Source organism: Echeneis naucrates, chromosome 14, assembly GCF_900963305.1.
Source record: "Echeneis naucrates chromosome 14, fEcheNa1.1, whole genome shotgun sequence".
In the NCBI taxonomy this organism is placed as follows: domain Eukaryota; kingdom Metazoa; phylum Chordata; class Actinopteri; order Carangiformes; family Echeneidae; genus Echeneis; species Echeneis naucrates.
The window spans coordinates 22,086,757-22,103,439 of NC_042524.1; the positions used below are offsets into that span (position 1 = coordinate 22,086,757).

The 16,683-nt window shown below is 40.8% G+C and overlaps 1 protein-coding gene across 1 annotated transcript; it reads right to left on the reverse strand.

Annotated features, from left to right (window-relative positions):
* Positions 1 to 2,446: 2,446 nt before the first annotated feature.
* Positions 2,447 to 15,439, reverse strand: LOC115054622 (hypoxia up-regulated protein 1-like). The gene is made up of 24 exons (XM_029519911.1): positions 15,259 to 15,439; positions 14,056 to 14,131; positions 13,795 to 13,888; positions 13,618 to 13,696; positions 13,298 to 13,452; positions 13,054 to 13,130; positions 12,759 to 12,940; positions 12,139 to 12,254; positions 10,560 to 10,746; positions 10,217 to 10,351; positions 9,817 to 9,899; positions 9,526 to 9,658; positions 9,142 to 9,326; positions 8,842 to 8,980; positions 8,483 to 8,540; positions 8,277 to 8,353; positions 6,748 to 6,906; positions 6,439 to 6,605; positions 6,255 to 6,342; positions 5,810 to 6,066; positions 5,517 to 5,601; positions 4,908 to 5,169; positions 4,711 to 4,815; positions 2,447 to 4,039 (listed from the first exon to the last, which is right to left on the reverse strand). Exons 2-24 carry the CDS (start codon positions 14,111 to 14,113, stop codon positions 3,990 to 3,992), a joined length of 2,931 nt encoding a protein of 976 aa, XP_029375771.1. The 5' UTR covers positions 14,114 to 14,131; positions 15,259 to 15,439; the 3' UTR covers positions 2,447 to 3,989.
* Positions 15,440 to 16,683: the final 1,244 nt, after the last annotated feature.

A 16,683-nucleotide genomic window follows, 5' to 3' on the forward strand; every position in this document is an offset into this window, starting at 1 on the left:
ATTTTGGGGTGAATAAATATTTAAGTCAAGGATATTTGTTTCACTGATCTTTTTTTTTTATTTTATTTTATTAAGTTTATGTCTATAAATATCTTATTAGAAGACAAATAATATTTGCCACTCAGAAAACGCCATCTAACCTCTGATACAGATCTGCAACATCTTGCCACAGCCTCAGAAGGGTCTCTTGGTTGTTTCCGCCCATATTTCTCCTTACACCTTTTTACCTCATAATCATGAATTAATGGTACGCGCTCTGCTTTAAATTTGCGTTTCAGGGACTGATGCCAGGTATGCTAATACAAAGAAGAGCATTGCTAACAGGTAACCATAAATTATATTAGGGAGTTGTAGGGAGGCGACCCTCTCGTCCACCGGGAGTTTGCCCGTGAGCAACTCCAGAGAAGAATAAAGTCCAACCCCTCTCCAGGATCCAGAACCAAGGCCGTGCGTAGAAATAAGCCCCACCAGATCCAACTGGTAGCGCTCTGGCTCCTTTTCCCCCAGCGGGGTGACATTTCATGTTCCCAGAGCCAGCCTCTGTCGCCCAGGTCTGGGTTGTCGAGGCCGCCCGCCTTCACTGCCACCTAACTGGCAGTGCACCCAACCCCATTGGTTCCCCGCAGGTGGTGGGAAGACGGGGTAAAGAAAGCGCCATGTTGCTTTTTTGGGCTATGCCTGGCGGGGCTCCGTGACGTGCCCGACCACCAGGCGCTCGCTGACGGGCCCTCCTTCCAGGCCTGGCTCCAGAAGGGAGCCCGGGGCTTCCTCCAGGAAGGGTCACTATTTTCTTCCCTCGTTGTTTCATGGGATCTTTTGAATCACTCTTTGCCTGGCCCCTCACCTGGGACCTATTTGCCCTGAGTGTTGGCCCCAGACTACACAGCCCCCAGGTTCATAGGGGCACACAAACCTGCCCCCCATGATAAGGTGAAGGTTCTCCGGGGAGGATTGTCTATCATGATCACTTTAAAAGAGCAGTTACATAATGGCAGTCATGGTTGAAAGAGAAATTAATCATAAAATGATCATGTTTTGTCCAAAACGATGGAACAGTTAACTGCACTTGAACAAAACTGCTGCTGACCAGACAGTCACAAGGGGACACTCCGTGAAAGTTGCAGGGGCTTCAGAGGTACAGAATTGTACCTTATGGCCATTTAAGACACCGCATCGATGTTACAGTTATCTTGGCAGTGACAAAGCATTTTTTAGCCAGCTATCAACTAAGTTACACTATTTCATTCCAGCCAATAACACACATTTTGTGGATAAAAAAAAAAATCAAGAGAAATTGTACTTTTCACAAATTTTTCATGCATTATCCTGTTATATTTTAATATATAAGACAAATGGCTGACTTCATTTAGCTAAGCCCGTAAGTGCCAGCTAGCCATTTAGCCATATTGCGTGACCTCGAAAAGGTTTCAAATAACATGTTAAGCACAATTTATTTTACTTTCCAGTTCAACTTCACTTACCTCTGAATCTCTGAGCCTCTTCCTCTGTCAAACTTATTCCAGACTACTCCAGTTAAAGAAGGAGCTCCGCCTTGGAAAGATCCATCTTCAGATTTGCATGCCAAGTGGTGACAGGTGAGAGAAGCAGCAGCTGCACATGCGTGGTCTGCTCAATGCGCTCTCAAACGCTGGCTGTATCGAAGTCACAGGATCGGTGGTCATTCAGATCCCACTTTCATTTGTTAATGCATTTCTTCATTGAGCTTTGTTGTTCATCAGTGTTACCAACCAGAAAATTTTGAAAAACAAGCCTTTTGCTGCCTATACTACTGTTCCCTATTGGTTTTGGCCTTCATACAAAACTGTTAAATGTAAGTTACTGCTCATATTACAGCAGCACTGAGAATAGTGCCTCCTGAAAAAAACTGGTACGTTAATTGTAGTTGACTTCCAGTAGTTTCTATACTTCATCACTAATTTTACTGCTGTGCTATTTAGGATGCACTCAGACTTTTTCCACCTTTGAACCCAGTATGAGTGAAAAACTGAAATGCAAAAACTGAATTTCTAATAGCAGAATGACATTGGTATTGTACCCTTATTTGTTGAAAAAGTGGTACAGAAATGGACCTTTGATCATTTTGGAACTTTTTGGAATCCTAACCCTTTCAACTAAGAAAAGGTACATGTAAGTATCGTATAGACCATCTAGGAACCTTAGCGGGTAAAGCACCAACATTTGTACCTTGGAGAACATAAATGCATCTCAGCTGTACCCTTTTTTTCCCCAACAGTGTACAGCTGGGAAACTGAAGTAGAAACACATAAGTTCAAAGGTAAAAACAGCAGCAATTTCTGAATATCTGCCAACTGCATTTTTGCTCATCTTACACAAGGGTGCTTGGCAGTTTGGATGTGTGAATTGTTTTAGCATACCAACAAAATGACAAATTAAAAACAAAACAAAATCTTTATTAACAGTTTAGAAACATTATTTGCATGTTCCATTCCTGACTCTGCCTTTTTCACTTCCATCTTCAAATAATCCAGAAAGCTGCAAACACAGAAGCACAAATCTCAGCCACACTTCTAACCCAGAGCCCACAATCCCTCCTGGTATGAAAATGGAGCAACAGCCAAGTGAGGATCTGCGCCACAGGATGTGCTAAGGTAATGACAGAAACACGCCACCTCCTTTATGTCTAGCAGCTCAAGATTTTGAAGTCATTTTGTGTCACATCCAAGCACTTGTCCATTATCATATTGGCATTAGTAGGGGGGAAAAAAAAAAACAAACAACACACACAAAAAAACCAAAAAAAAAAACAAATTCATGAGTCTTTGTGGTTTGTACAGCTGGAGTAGACGACTGATGGTCAGCACATATGGAAACGTTTGAAATGTTCCCTATTAGGCAAATGTTTCTATCCATTCCTCAGTCTGACAGGGGATATTGAGCAGCTAATCGCCTACACTAATGGCTACATGATGGACCCAAGCTGTCTGTCTGTTCTGAGGAAATCACGACTCTGTTCAAACCCTAATTAGATAAATAAAACTCAATGCTATTGCAGTCCAAAGTCCTTCATGGGAGACAACTACAACATGGAAATGTTTGTGACACACCTTTGAAGGTCACAGACCTTCAATGGCAATCAGCTGGTACGTTTATTTGGGATGCAACAGCTGTTCTGCTCATGAATATATCAGCTGAATCTCTTTTAGAAGATTCTGCTGTGACAGAAATTAAAGCACGACTTCCATTTTCGCATCACATTGCCACATCAATGGCCACATTTACAGATTCACCAGATTAAAGAATGTTTCCATTCAAACCAACATCACTTAAGATACAGTTAGAAATAACCTGTATGATATTTTCCTCCCCCTTTCTACTAACAGCCTAAAAACAGATGCATAAGCATAGTTCATTTCCAGGTTTAGGAGAAAGAAGGGAAAAAAAAAAAAAACAAACAAAAAAAACCAAACAAAACTATTCTTCCAGAGAACTTGAGTGTCCAAACTCCATTCCTGTAAAACACCATTAAAAAGGGGTAGTGGGGGCAGGTGGTTGGGCAAATACTAACGTCTCACCAACCCAACAGCACACAGTGTGATGATACAGGGCAGAGGACAAAGCTGGAAATCAAGAGTTCATGAACAACGAGTATGGCAGCACTCACCCTTGTCTATAGTTTTCTGAATTTGGCCATGCACAGAGTACACCTACTTCTGCATCAAGGTCAATCATTTGTGGGAAGCAAGAGGGTTATCTTGTCTGGACCATGTGTCTATCACAGCCCATTGCTTCATTTGTATTAAACTGGTTCTTTGTCCTTGAGAGATGGAGAAGATGATGGTGCAGGAGACAGAGGGAAGGGACAGGAGGTGTGGTGTACAATCCTTTTCCAGCAGTTAAATAAATGGGGTACAACAAGAACAAAAAAAAAAAAAAAAACAGAGCATGAAGGAACTTGAATATGTTTACACTGTCAATAAATAAGAGTGATTTTCCCCCAGTTCCAGTTGTTATAATTCATCCTCTATGCGGTTTTCAGTTTGGGCCATCTCCGCTGGTCCTGAAAGTGAGGACAGAGATGGAGTGAATCTATGTGGTAACATCACCTCCTTCATTAGCACAGAAAATCTTCCTGTACATTTGCAGAGTTATATCCCAAACATTTCCCACATTTACCAATTTAACAACACAGTGAGTTGTGTGGCACTTAAAAAGGCAAAGACCGTCAATGTAAAACAAATGCTTTTCTGATTGAGGCAGACATGTAAAACAAGCTAATTATAATGAAGAATTGCTTCTGAAAAGGGGTTGAAAACAATAATTCAAATCATTGTTAACTTGGGGAAATAGCGAATAAATAGTACAACTCGATGAACGCAATTTAAAAAAAAAAAAAAAAAAAAGTTAACCACAGCCTTTTAACTGATTGCAATCAATGCGTTAATGCTGACTGCCCTATGCCTATATGTTAGGGAGGTCTAAGGAGTGAAATACATGCATTAACTTTGCAGGGAAAAATTAGGGATTAAACAGGTTAAATCCCAGTTTGAAGGTTAAGACTTATGATGAAGCCAAAGGGCGAGGGAATATATTATGTTCTCATGACACTAGTAGTACAAGGACATGTGTACATAGGAGACAATAAGGAGTTAGTCTTTTACTTAGGCCACATCAATTATTTTGTCCACCCACTGAACTTTTCAGGAGGCTTTTCAGGTGTGGTAGACCAACCTGTGGTTGCTGTTTCTTCTGTGGGATGTGTTTGGCTGGATGAGTCTCTGAGTACAGCCTCCTCGGGGGGCACGGTGCCACCTGGCTGCGCCTCTTCTGGTTTTTCTTTATTTGAATGAAATGTGATATTATTTTAAACTGAATCTGTTCTCATTGAGTAAAGAGCAAAGGCAGGTGTGTAGTGCTCTTTGACCTACCAGTCTTTGCGTCTGTGCTCTCCTCTGTGGGAGGGATGACTGTCTCCTCATCGGTGCTCTTGGTCTTGCTGCTTTTATCTGAACTAGTGCTGTTATTGGTTTTGGGTTTAGCTTTTGGCTTGGCAAACTTGGCCTTGTTGAGCAAGTAGTTGACCTCTCGGTCGAGCAGAGCCAGCTTGGCCTCGATATCTTTGGACAGAAGGATTGGTCGCTCTTTGGGAGAGCGTTTCTCCTGCTCTGCCATGGTCTCATTCTTCCACGTCTGGAACAGACAGATATTTGACGTACCAAAATCAGTTATTGCTATGAGTGACTCCTGATCAGACTTCAGCAGAGCTCAATGATGAGCTGATCATTTGAATCAGGTGTGTTGGACCAGGAAACATCAAAACATGCAGGACAGTGGCCCTCCAGGACCGGATTTGGACTCTTCTAGTCTAAAGGCAGGTGCTGAACAGCTAACATTTTTGATCTTAACAAGAAACTGAATGTCAGGATCTGTCACAGGAAGAGCTGCTTGTGTTTTCATTTTTATTTTCTATAAGTTACTGAGGTGCAAGATGATGCAAGGATAATTTTTAATGTGATTGCCTCAGTGCTTCTCTTTACCGTTGTTTCATTGATAACCTTTTCCAACATATTCAGCTCAACCTCAGTAAAGATCTGGTCATCCTCAGGAATCAGTTTGGCACTCCTGTAAAACAAAACCATAATGACATCTCCTTAATCTGCCTGCAGTTTTAAAGATAGAGCAAGAACAACTTGAATTAATGCAGTGGCTCAGGCCACAGCATCCAATGTGAAACATGTTCAACACAATGTCTTATAGCATAATATGAACATAATCTAACACAAAGAGCTGACCCACCAGTCCTCCCCACCTCCTGCTTCATCACACCCACCTCAGAAAGAAGCTGGATGTATTGAGCATGCTGTCCAGTGCAGCCAGACGGTCTGGCCATTTACGTCGCTCCTCTACCCTGAAAAACATATCCTTGCAGAGGCTCTTCAGCTGGGATAGCCTCTCTCTCAGCTGCTTGGTAGTGGCTGTGTACCCATCTTCATCCATCCACTCCGATGCCTCTGACAGCTTTGCAGAGATCTGCTCTTTCTCCTCCTCTGACACCACCAGCTGGTAATCGTCCTGGTACAGCTTGTCCTGGAGAAAAATTATTGAAAGGTACAAGATTGTGTGTTTTTGAGAGCAGACACTGATTACTTGGTGCCATATCACTGTTTTACCTTCTCTTTGCTCTTTAACTGGTTGCACCTACATATTCATGATTTGATATCCAGCAATGATGTTGTCTTACAAAAGGAGCACCTCAGAAAGCTTCTACTGCTCACCTGCGTCTCAAAGATAAAAGCTTCCAGACTGTTAAGTGTCTTCTCCCTCTCCTGTTTGGCCAGGTCTCTGTCTGTCAAATCCTGCAACCTGAGAATACACAAAGATACATTTTTGCCAAAATAACTGAAGAGAAAGAAAAAAGACAAAATAAAAAAAGCAAAACATGAAAAATCACTGCTTTACTTCTTTTGAGAGGAAGTGATATCATCAGTAGTGGGATCTGAGATGTCGTTGACAATAAGTTCTACTGTGATGTCCTCAGAAATCTTGGTCTTTTTCTGAGGTTTGACTGTCTTCTCCACCTCTTTTTCTGCCTCTGTTGGTCCAGATTTCTCTCCACCCTTCTCCTCCTTCAGAAGCAGGGACACGATTTCTTTCAATACCAAGTCTGTGGAGACTTGTCTCACTCATATTTAGATTTAGAAACAACCTGCAGACAGCCTACATGAGCTTCTGTTACTGTTTCTCAGAGAGATGTATGACAAATCTTACTTTCGCATTAGTCTTGCTGCCAGCTTCTTCCTTCTTCTCCTGGCTTTTTTCTTCACCTAGACTTTTCTCAGAATCATTTGGCTTCTCCTTGAGACCCTCTTCCTTCTGGTCCTCATCTTTCTCTTCTTTTCCTGACTCTGGAGGCACTTCCTCCTCATCCTGGACAAATCACACCCAAAAACAACAGAAACAATCAGTGGCGTGCACAGGTAGACACTAGGTGGTGTTGCCCTTTGAACCAAGCAAGTGCCCTTTTGAAAGTTTTTTTTTTTTTTTTTTTTAATAGTGTACGTAGCCCATGCTGAGAAAATCATTGATAAATACTCAACGACTACAAAGCGATAATGAAGGCGCAGAGCGGCAGCAGTAGCCCACACACACCTCCTGCCCCACCATCCAGGTAACACATAAGTGAAACGAGTCGAGTGTATTGTTTGCAACTTAAACCTCATTTTAGGGGGTCAAGCTGCAACTTGTATTTGTCTCTTTGGTGAAGTAGCCCGTCTCATACGGCACCACACAGCTGAGCATAAATTAGCCGACTGCTCACCTGCTTAAGAAGCTAGACGCTAGCCCAAATCAATAATGGATATGATGTGATGACCACCACTAATATTGGTGGAGTTTGTCATTGGTACAACCTGTGAATCTATCAGTATACTTGAGCTGAATATTTAGTTTTGTGTAGGTTTACATTAGGCTACGTAATTAACACTTGGAGTAATTTTATTTAAATGACAAATGGGCAATTCCCAATTAGAAAAAGTAGCCTTGTGCCTTGTTGTAATGTAACCAAGCAGTCTTATTCATACTGTTCGTCTCTTTTTATTTACTAATTACTGCATAATGCCTAGAAAGGAGAGGATAAGAAAGGAAAAGGAAAGGGAGCTACAGTAGGCAGCCTAGGGGAGCACCTTTATCAAAAACAAACTAAAAAGTCTGTGTGGAGAACAATGCTCTCTGACCTTCTCCTGCTTGCCATAGAGAAAGACATCGAGATAAATCATAGTGAGGTCATCAGAAGCTTTCAAGACATGGCATTGAAGAGGATGCTGCTTTAGAGAGTGGTAGTGCTGCACTCTCTCTCCTCACTTCAAAATGACACTTTGTACACTTCTTTTATTCTGACAGGAACAAACATATTTTTCTTATTTTGCAACCAAAACACTGATCTTTTGTTGTAGCTGCCTAACTTGCTAAAAACATCTCCATGTGTGTTTATTCCAGAGAAATAAAACAAAAGTAAGTGATCAGTGCTATAGCCCAATTGAAAGGTAAAGTATTTTCTATTACTGAAATATCGATATAAATAAATACTCAATTACTTTCAGCATGTGCTGCCAGTAATAAAATAAATAAAAAAAATAAATCATCTCACAATGCTATAATAAGGCAGTTGGCAGTTCCACACAAAATGTCTGTGCACACCACTGGCAACAATGATTTTAGGCCAAACACAATCAATGCCATGACGGAGCAGAGCAGCCATAATGTTTACTATGCTGTTTTGTATATACAGATACACTTACCTGAACAGGCTCAGTTATATTTTGGGCAGGTTCTGGGGATCCTCCTCCAAACAAGGTGGAAATTGTGTTTCCCAACTCTGAAAAAGAGGAAAGTGTTGGGTCAGTTGTGTAATGATGTAATGTTTTAGTGAGGCAAGAAGATTGATGAGACTTGTGAACTGATGTCTCCCTGATGCTGATTTGTCTAGGTCTCAGGTTACACTTACTGGTCAGTGTTGATTCCTCCTCTTTCTCCTCCACTATGGTTTCAAAGACCGACTCCACCTGTAAGTGAAGATGACAACAATGAGGTATTTATTTGATTCAGTGATTATTTTGCAAGTATTTTATTTTCAAAATAAAAACGATTCCTGTTAACTGTGTCCAGCAGAGGTTTTTCAGGTTATTGTTTAATGCATACATGTTCAGACATTTGCTATTCTATACCTACTGACATCTAAAGTGTGCATCATGGGGGACCTTATCCACATGGCCCAAAAAGAGGAGATTAACCCTCTATCCATACACAATGTCATTTATACCAGGTTGAATAATGTGGATGCTGAACAAGTGAAGTGGAACTAACCCGATCCAGCAGTAGTACTCCACTTTCATCCATGTTGAAATGGGCTTTGATGCCCTTTGACTCTGCATCCACATGTCTTTGAAAGCTGCTGCCCACTCCAGACAGTTTGACTGTGGTCAGGTTCACAGAGCCAAACATGCTGCAATACACCAACAGGAATGTATGTAAATAATGTGTTTGGTTTCTTATGCCATTTTTTTTTATAGAAATGTCATTACCACAGCCAAACTGACCCAAATTTTCTGCTGAAAAACACAAAAAGCTCCATAATGAGTAAAGTACTGCAGGCAACTTTCAAACCTGAGGTCGCTCTGACTTAGGAAGCTAAGGTCCCCATAGTTGATGTCAAAAGCAAAATCGTTGTTGTAGCGGTTGAAGGTGATGACCTTGCGCTGGGGATAGGGTGCCATTCTCTGGAAGAGGATACGCTTATTGTATTTCACAGTTTTGACCCCCTCCTCCTCCGTCTCTCGGTTGAACTCCACCTGGTGGAGTTGCATGTGGTTTGTGTTAACACAGCTGCTGGTTCAGTATTTATTTTTACATCTCATTTGGAAGAGAGAGGAAAAAAAAAAAAAAAAAAAAAAAACTCAAAACAAAACAAACTTTGAACAATTTCCAAAAGTAATGTCATTGAGGTTCATTCCCAACAGTATACATAACCGTCTGATGACCTGCACTGACCTGAATGGGGAAGACTGCTGCGTCTCTGACTAAGAACGGTTTGACCTTGAAGGCCTTGCTGAGGCCAGCTGCCTGGTACACGGCGCCCATGGCTGCTGCCTCATCCGCATTGATATTTTTCCCCAGTTCCTCTCTGCAAGGAGAAAACAAGACACAACATTACCATAGCAGGTGTTGCCAGTGCACATCTTCAGAAATACAATTAAATTTTTATCAGCAACAAAATAACATTTCAATTTCGCATTCTTAATTTCTACTCAACTGAAAGCTGCATCTCCGATTATCACTTACTTGCCCACAGCTCTGAGAAGCACATCCTGAACTTTGCGGACACGGGTGGAGCCACCAACTAAAATCACCTGCTCAATTTCTTCCTGTTGGGGGAAAGATAAAAACTAAGATTCACAGTAGCAGGACTGATGTCTGTTAACCTAAAGAAAATAATTTTTTGTAATAGTACAATGTGCTACAAGACAGTTAAAGGTCAAAACATCAATAAAGGATGGACTTGAAAACAGCATATCATGTGTTTATGTGTAACTTTGGTAAATATGACACTGTCCTCTTTTCTGATCTAGCTCCTGCATTTGCAGTGAGGAGCAACCAAATCTGCCTGATGGCATTATTAAACTTTCATTCATTACTCCATCTTGTGGGATGACAAAATTGCACCTGATCAGATGATACCCACCAGCTTCATCTCTGCAGCAGACAAGGCATCCTCCACTGGGCCAGGAACTCTCTTGAAAAGATCTGCACACAGCTCTTCAAACTCTGTCCTTGTCACTTTGGCTTTGAAGTCAATGTCATCCATCAAACCCTCCACCTGCAAGAAAATTTTTTTTCCACTGTTAATACTCCAACTTGGGATGTTAGAAAGTTAAACATTTCTGAGAATATAAGATCTAAAAATCCGTCTAAAGATGTTGAAAGAACTGTGTTTTGTATAATGAAATAAACCACAAAGCTGCAGGATGGTTCTGACATACACCACAAATGCATCATCAGAAGGATGGCCTGAATGCTACACTCACTTGAGCCATGAAGTCTACATTTGCACTAAGGACTGTCTTGAGCCTCTGAGCCTCTTTGAGGAGTTTGGCCATAGCCCGGTGGTTCTCCCTCACATCTTTCTTGCTCTTCTTTTGCTCATTGAAAAGTTTGGCCAGGTGGTCTCGAAGTCGCAGGTCCATCTCAAAGCCTCCCAACCCACGGTCAAATCTAGAGCCAGAAAAAAAAAGAAACTCATCTCAACACACAGAGCCCTAACCCTAACCCATGCAGGTTGAGGAAGCTTTCCTCAGGAAGGAAAGTGCATTTGAAAACGTCATTCAGGTATTCACTTCACCATTATCACCTTAAAATCAACAGCAAGAAGCATGCAGCAACTTTTATTCAAAGACACTTCAGCACAAACAGACTTTTTTGTGGGACAAAAGTATTGAGCTGACCATATAGCGCAAGTTACAAACATTACAAATTATTCAATGTTTACTTAATCCTGAGATTCACTGCCATGGAGGGTAAATCAGCACCAATTGTCCATACTTTTTAAATTCAGGTTAAAAAAAAAAACACTTATACATGAAACCTGTACTGTACGTCTCTTAACTTATCCAAACAGCTGCATATTCTGATTATATTCTATTCTTGCTTTGCACTGTATGTTCTCTGTATGTATGCAAAGCACATTGAATTGCCTTTGTGTATGAAATGCGCTATATAAATAACCTTGCCTTACCTTTAATTATAATCCATGATCCAGGACCACTGAGATAATGGCTGTAAATTGACCATTGTTAATGGTCAACTGCTCCCTTCACATCGAGGCCTTAAGATAGTAATATCTCCTAAACCAGTGGTGGGCATTAGTTGGCCCACAGGCCAAATCTGGCCCGCAGCCAATGTCTGGCCTGCCCAATTATTTTGAGAATAATTTTTTTTAATTTAATTATTACTATTTTTTGTGCATTATCACACCCACAGAATCCTGCATTTATGCCATATTATAGCTATAATGGTAAAACAGACAGCTTATGCAGTCTCCATTTTTTAAGCTTCAACTTTTCCTTTTAGATGTTTGTTGTTTCCAGTGTCAGATGAGTACATTAAACATCATGAAATACATTACAATATGATTGTTAATCAGATAGATTGAACAACAAAAAATTATGATTGAACAAAGGGGTTACCTTTTGGAATAATTCACTAACTGTCTTCACTTACATTCAGCAACTGAACTGGAATTGATTTAATCCAATATAACGTTAAGACAGTTGGTTAGGTTACTTTTGCTTGTTTACACTGAACAAAACAAAACTGAAATGAAAGCTCTCCCTTTTACACCGACATTGTTGTGGCTCTGTGAACACCCCCACTGTCAGCATAAAGGCAGAACAGCACCCTTCCTCACTCATGTCAGCTTTCACTGGTTGCGCTGCTAAGATGCTAGGGACCTCGTCAGTGACAATTCCACTAGCATGGCATTGTTTTAAGAACATTCTGATGTAAAATGTTTTCTAGTGAAATTTTTGAATGGTTTGAAATATGAATGAGAGCTGCTCTTTCTCAACACCTCCACAGAACAAACCCTTCAAGCATCAGTGGACTCACCCAACACCTCGGATCTGTAACTGGGGTTGTATGCCAGACTCCTTGGTTTTGACTGTCTGATAAGTGACGATGGTGGCAGTGGTGCTTCCCGAGCCCATGTCATAAAACATGATATTCTGAAAGTCAGCAAGATCAGGCATTTAGCAAGTTTGCATAAACTTCACTTTGTCATCTTTCACAGTTAAACATGAAGCTGTGCACAGTAAGAACAAGCTTCTAGCTCTTTGTAAATTAAGGTACATTTCAGGATAAAGCTAAAAGCTACCATAAATCTGTGGTTTTGTTTTCGTTGACAAATTTGTCAAAAAAAAAAAAAAAATTAAAAAAAAAAAAAAAAATAATAATAATAATAATAATTTCTCTCTACACTTTGCGACTTCACTGCTTTGTCTGAGCTGCAGGTCCACTGCTTCCTACTAAAAATGTAAATTTTGCTTCATTTAAGAACCAAAAGCTCAACAATCTTTCTCAGCAGCTGGCCTTCATTACTCATACAGGGGAAAATGTAATTCATGCTTTGGGAATATACTGTATGAGGCTGCTGATTCCTATTGTTAGTTGGGATCAGCTAATGTGATCTAAATATATTCAGACTGATTGATACCTTAACCAACATGTACCTTGGCTGTGTTATCGATATCTTTCCTCCTGAAGACCCCATAGTTCAAGGCCACAGCTGTGTTGTCATTGATGAGCTGAAGGACCTTTAGACCTGCCATCTGTGCTGCCAGCAGGACCGCCCTCCGCTCAGCCTGGTTGAAAAAGGCTGGGACGGTGATTACTGCATCTTTGATTGATTGTTCTGGGAGTTGAAGCGATAATGATGAAAAAATAAATAAATAAATAAAATCAACTTATTTGACACTCGTTCAAAATGCCTCACAATGATGAAACTTTTTGCTTGAGCCAACTGACCTGCAAAGTCCTGAGCCAGTCCACGAGAGTAGTTGAGCATCATTCCAAGGAGTTCCTCAGGTGTAAACTGCAACTCTCTGGAAAAAAGAAGCATGCTAGTGTCACACAGCAGCCCTGTGATTCTGATTTCAGGTAAATCACATACAGACTCAATATTAGAAATGAATGTACCAAAACACCTATGTGTGGATTTACCATGCAATGAGAAATTGGAATGTGCAATAGAAGACAGGTGGAGACTAACCCTGAGTTTTTAAAGTAGACTGTGCCTCTCACTGGGTCCTCCTGTAGCTGGTGCTCAGGAAATTGTTTCTGGTAGAGTGCCACCTGGGGGTTCTTGTACTTTTTTCCGAGGATGCTTTGGAGGTGCCTAAAAACAGTTTTAGGGTTCTTCACAGACTGAAATTAACAGAATATGAGACCAGTTAGAGCTTACATAGAAAAGACCTAATTTATTTTGAGGTGATTTGATCATCTGAACTCTACACTGGCTGAGAACATATTAATTAGATTTTCTATTAAAAGCAACTAAATCAATTTGAAAGGAGTTAGGATTAGTAATACCATTCCAAGTGCACTGTCTCCAAAAAGTCTTTCATTCTCTTTGAGACACACAACTGTAGGTGTTTTCCTCCTTGACTCCCTGAAAATAAGACAACAGATGAACACTATTTGTATTATGTTTCTTTTTCTTCACACTTCCTTTTATATTAATGTACTGTAAAAAATAAAAATGCTTACTTGTTGAGAACAATCTCCATTGGCACACCAGGTTTCACTATTGCCATTTTCATCCACTCACTACCCAGGTCAATAGACATGACAGCTACAGTCACTGTAAACACAAAAACGTGTAGCTGACGATGAGAAGAGGCAACAGACACTAAAGGGTCAACAGTGAGGCAGCTGATTTTTCTTCAAACACTGATCAATACTAGCTGGATGTATTCACCAGTGTTTCATGCTAGTTATGTATCTGTTTCAGAAAATGGATTACTTTACCTGTGTGGGAAGGCAACATTGCCAGAGCAACGCAGAAAAGAGCAGCTGCCAGCACCATCCTCCCCTCCAGGGTGAGCTAGAAAGGTGAACAAATCAAATATAATGGAAAATAATGTAATTAGCTGAATAAAGGTTTATTAACCTTTACCTTATCCATATTTATCCATATAAGAGAAGAAACCTTTTCAATGAATAAATAAACAAACATGTATTTTACAGGTCCTTCATCATACTATAGCAAACATCAGATACTTTTTTTTTTTTAAAAACAAATGCTTTAACTTCAGTCCATTCACGGAACTGCGGCTATTCATCCAGTAGTCTTTTCACTCGCTGTAGCAAGTACAACAAAGGGAAGTACACGGCCTCTCGCTTCAGAAGTCAAACCTGTTTCTTTTGCTTCTAAATCTAAAGTCGATTTTCCTTACCACAAGCGTAAAATGAATCGGTCGCACAATTTTCACTCTTCACATAAATTAATATTCAGTGTATTCGCTCCCTCACTGTCCTTAAGTTAAAGGAGGTCGGAATGTCATGGTCCGATTTTGCCATGGTCTTGTCCAGTGATAAGCCAAACATCAAGTGCACCTGATCCCACCCACATAGGTGAGCACATATCAAAACACGTGGCATTAACACCACCGTCAAGATTGAATGTTGCTGAAGCGTTAACGTCTACAAGAACTCATTGTGCTCTCAAATGAAATGTTTGCCTATTTTGAACGAAGCGGAAATTCAAAGTGAAGTCAGTGTTTCGATCAGACTACTTCAAAGACAACAACAGTGTTTGACGTTAAGGAAGAGAAGGGCAGACAATCTGCAAGGAATCGTCTAGCCCCAAAGAGGCAGTGACGCCTGGATGCAAAATGGATGGACGAATTAAAGCATCCTAATTCAAACAGCTTGAGTCCTACAGCTTCTGAAAATCAATTGGATCGACTGGTTACATGATAAGATGCAGATGTGTTCTTGAGTCGCTAAGTTATACACAACAAGCGATCACCGTTACACCGTCTTTTGATAACCGTTTAAGACAGCTGCGCGATGTGTACCACATGTGGACCTGTCAAAATAAAAAGCTAGCACTGCTGCACGGAGAGAAAAGACACTGACTTAAGTTTGACACCGTCAGTTAGCTAGCTCACTGTCACACAACCATCAATAAGAAAGCGTGACTGACACTGTGCTAAGACACGAACTTACCTTTCGTCAGGTACCACAAACCAACGCGTAAATTGAACTTTCCGACAGCCTGACGGCACTTTCTGTGGTGTGGACTGGTCTCGGGCCTCTTTGTTATCACGCTTCGTAATTTTTTAGTTCCCTTAAAGCCGGCTTTCTCTCAGCTGTCGGGCCCAGAACGCGGCGTCACCTCATTGGATCCACTCAAGGCGCTACTGAGAGAAAAAAAACTGCTGTCAAGCTAACTGTAAACAGACATAATATGTCCGGTTATCGTTTTAGAACAAAATCGCGAAATTGGACACACTCTTGTCATGGACAGTTACGATCCAAACCCATACACACGGGTGCTGCCTAAGATGGAATCCAATCATTTTTCAAATACAGAGAAGCCATTATTAAAAGAATATAGTATTTAATTTTCTTCTAGAATTAGATGAGCTATTTTTTCTGAAAGGAAGAGCCATCTACTTCCGGTAACTACCTCCATCTATCTTTACAATTGGTGTAAAGCAAATGATGACCTTCCAGTCCAGTCCAGCACCCGCCCATCTCGCTCCACGCACTTCTCCGTGATTGGTCCACGTCAAATGAGTGGCGTCGGAAATGGATTTCTGGCCACATCCAATTGGTCCACGTCCAGAAAGAAGGTGTTAACTAATATGACGAAATTTCCAGGTAAAGTCCGAGCAAGATATCTGCCTAGAAATCACTTATCTAGATAATTATTAATCAACTCTCATTATACGAGGTGTGCTAAAAGTATCTTTTATGAAACATATAATATGCTGTTTACTGTCTTTATTAAGCATATGCTCTGACCTGCACACCCATGCACTAGACTCAACATTTTTCTACCCTTGGTGGGGGAAAAAAAACCAAACACATTCATCAGAAATATCTTTACTCTGATAAAAGCTACCAGTAAGTGTTAAATTATTATTATTCAACTTTAGTAGGCGCAATGTCCTATTATAGTACAATGACAATAGCAAAGCCCCTTAAACTAACACACCTGCTTCCCCTCCATTGTTTTGGGTGGGTGGTGGGGAGGATGCGAGTGATTCTGAGTGAGACTGTTCTTGAACGTAGATCGTGCTTGCTAATCACATGACCACTATCCAGCAGCAACTGTTTTTCCTAGGTCGTGTGCTTTGATGTACACGTGCACAGCTACATGCATCTTTTTGGAATGCGTCTTCTGTATCACGGGAGGCACTTTGTAATTCTGAAGAAGTGATATTTAATAAATTACTATCACACTATGACTCGAATCTTAACCCCGCATCCCACATAGAGAAGGAATGATTATTGGTTCAGCAACTTTTGAAACTCATTGGCAGAGAGCCAAGGCTGAGAGGCAAGCCAGACAGATAATGTTATCTCATTGACTCATTTGGGAATGACACCTCTAAACATCCCATTAAGACATGGCACAGTGCACCG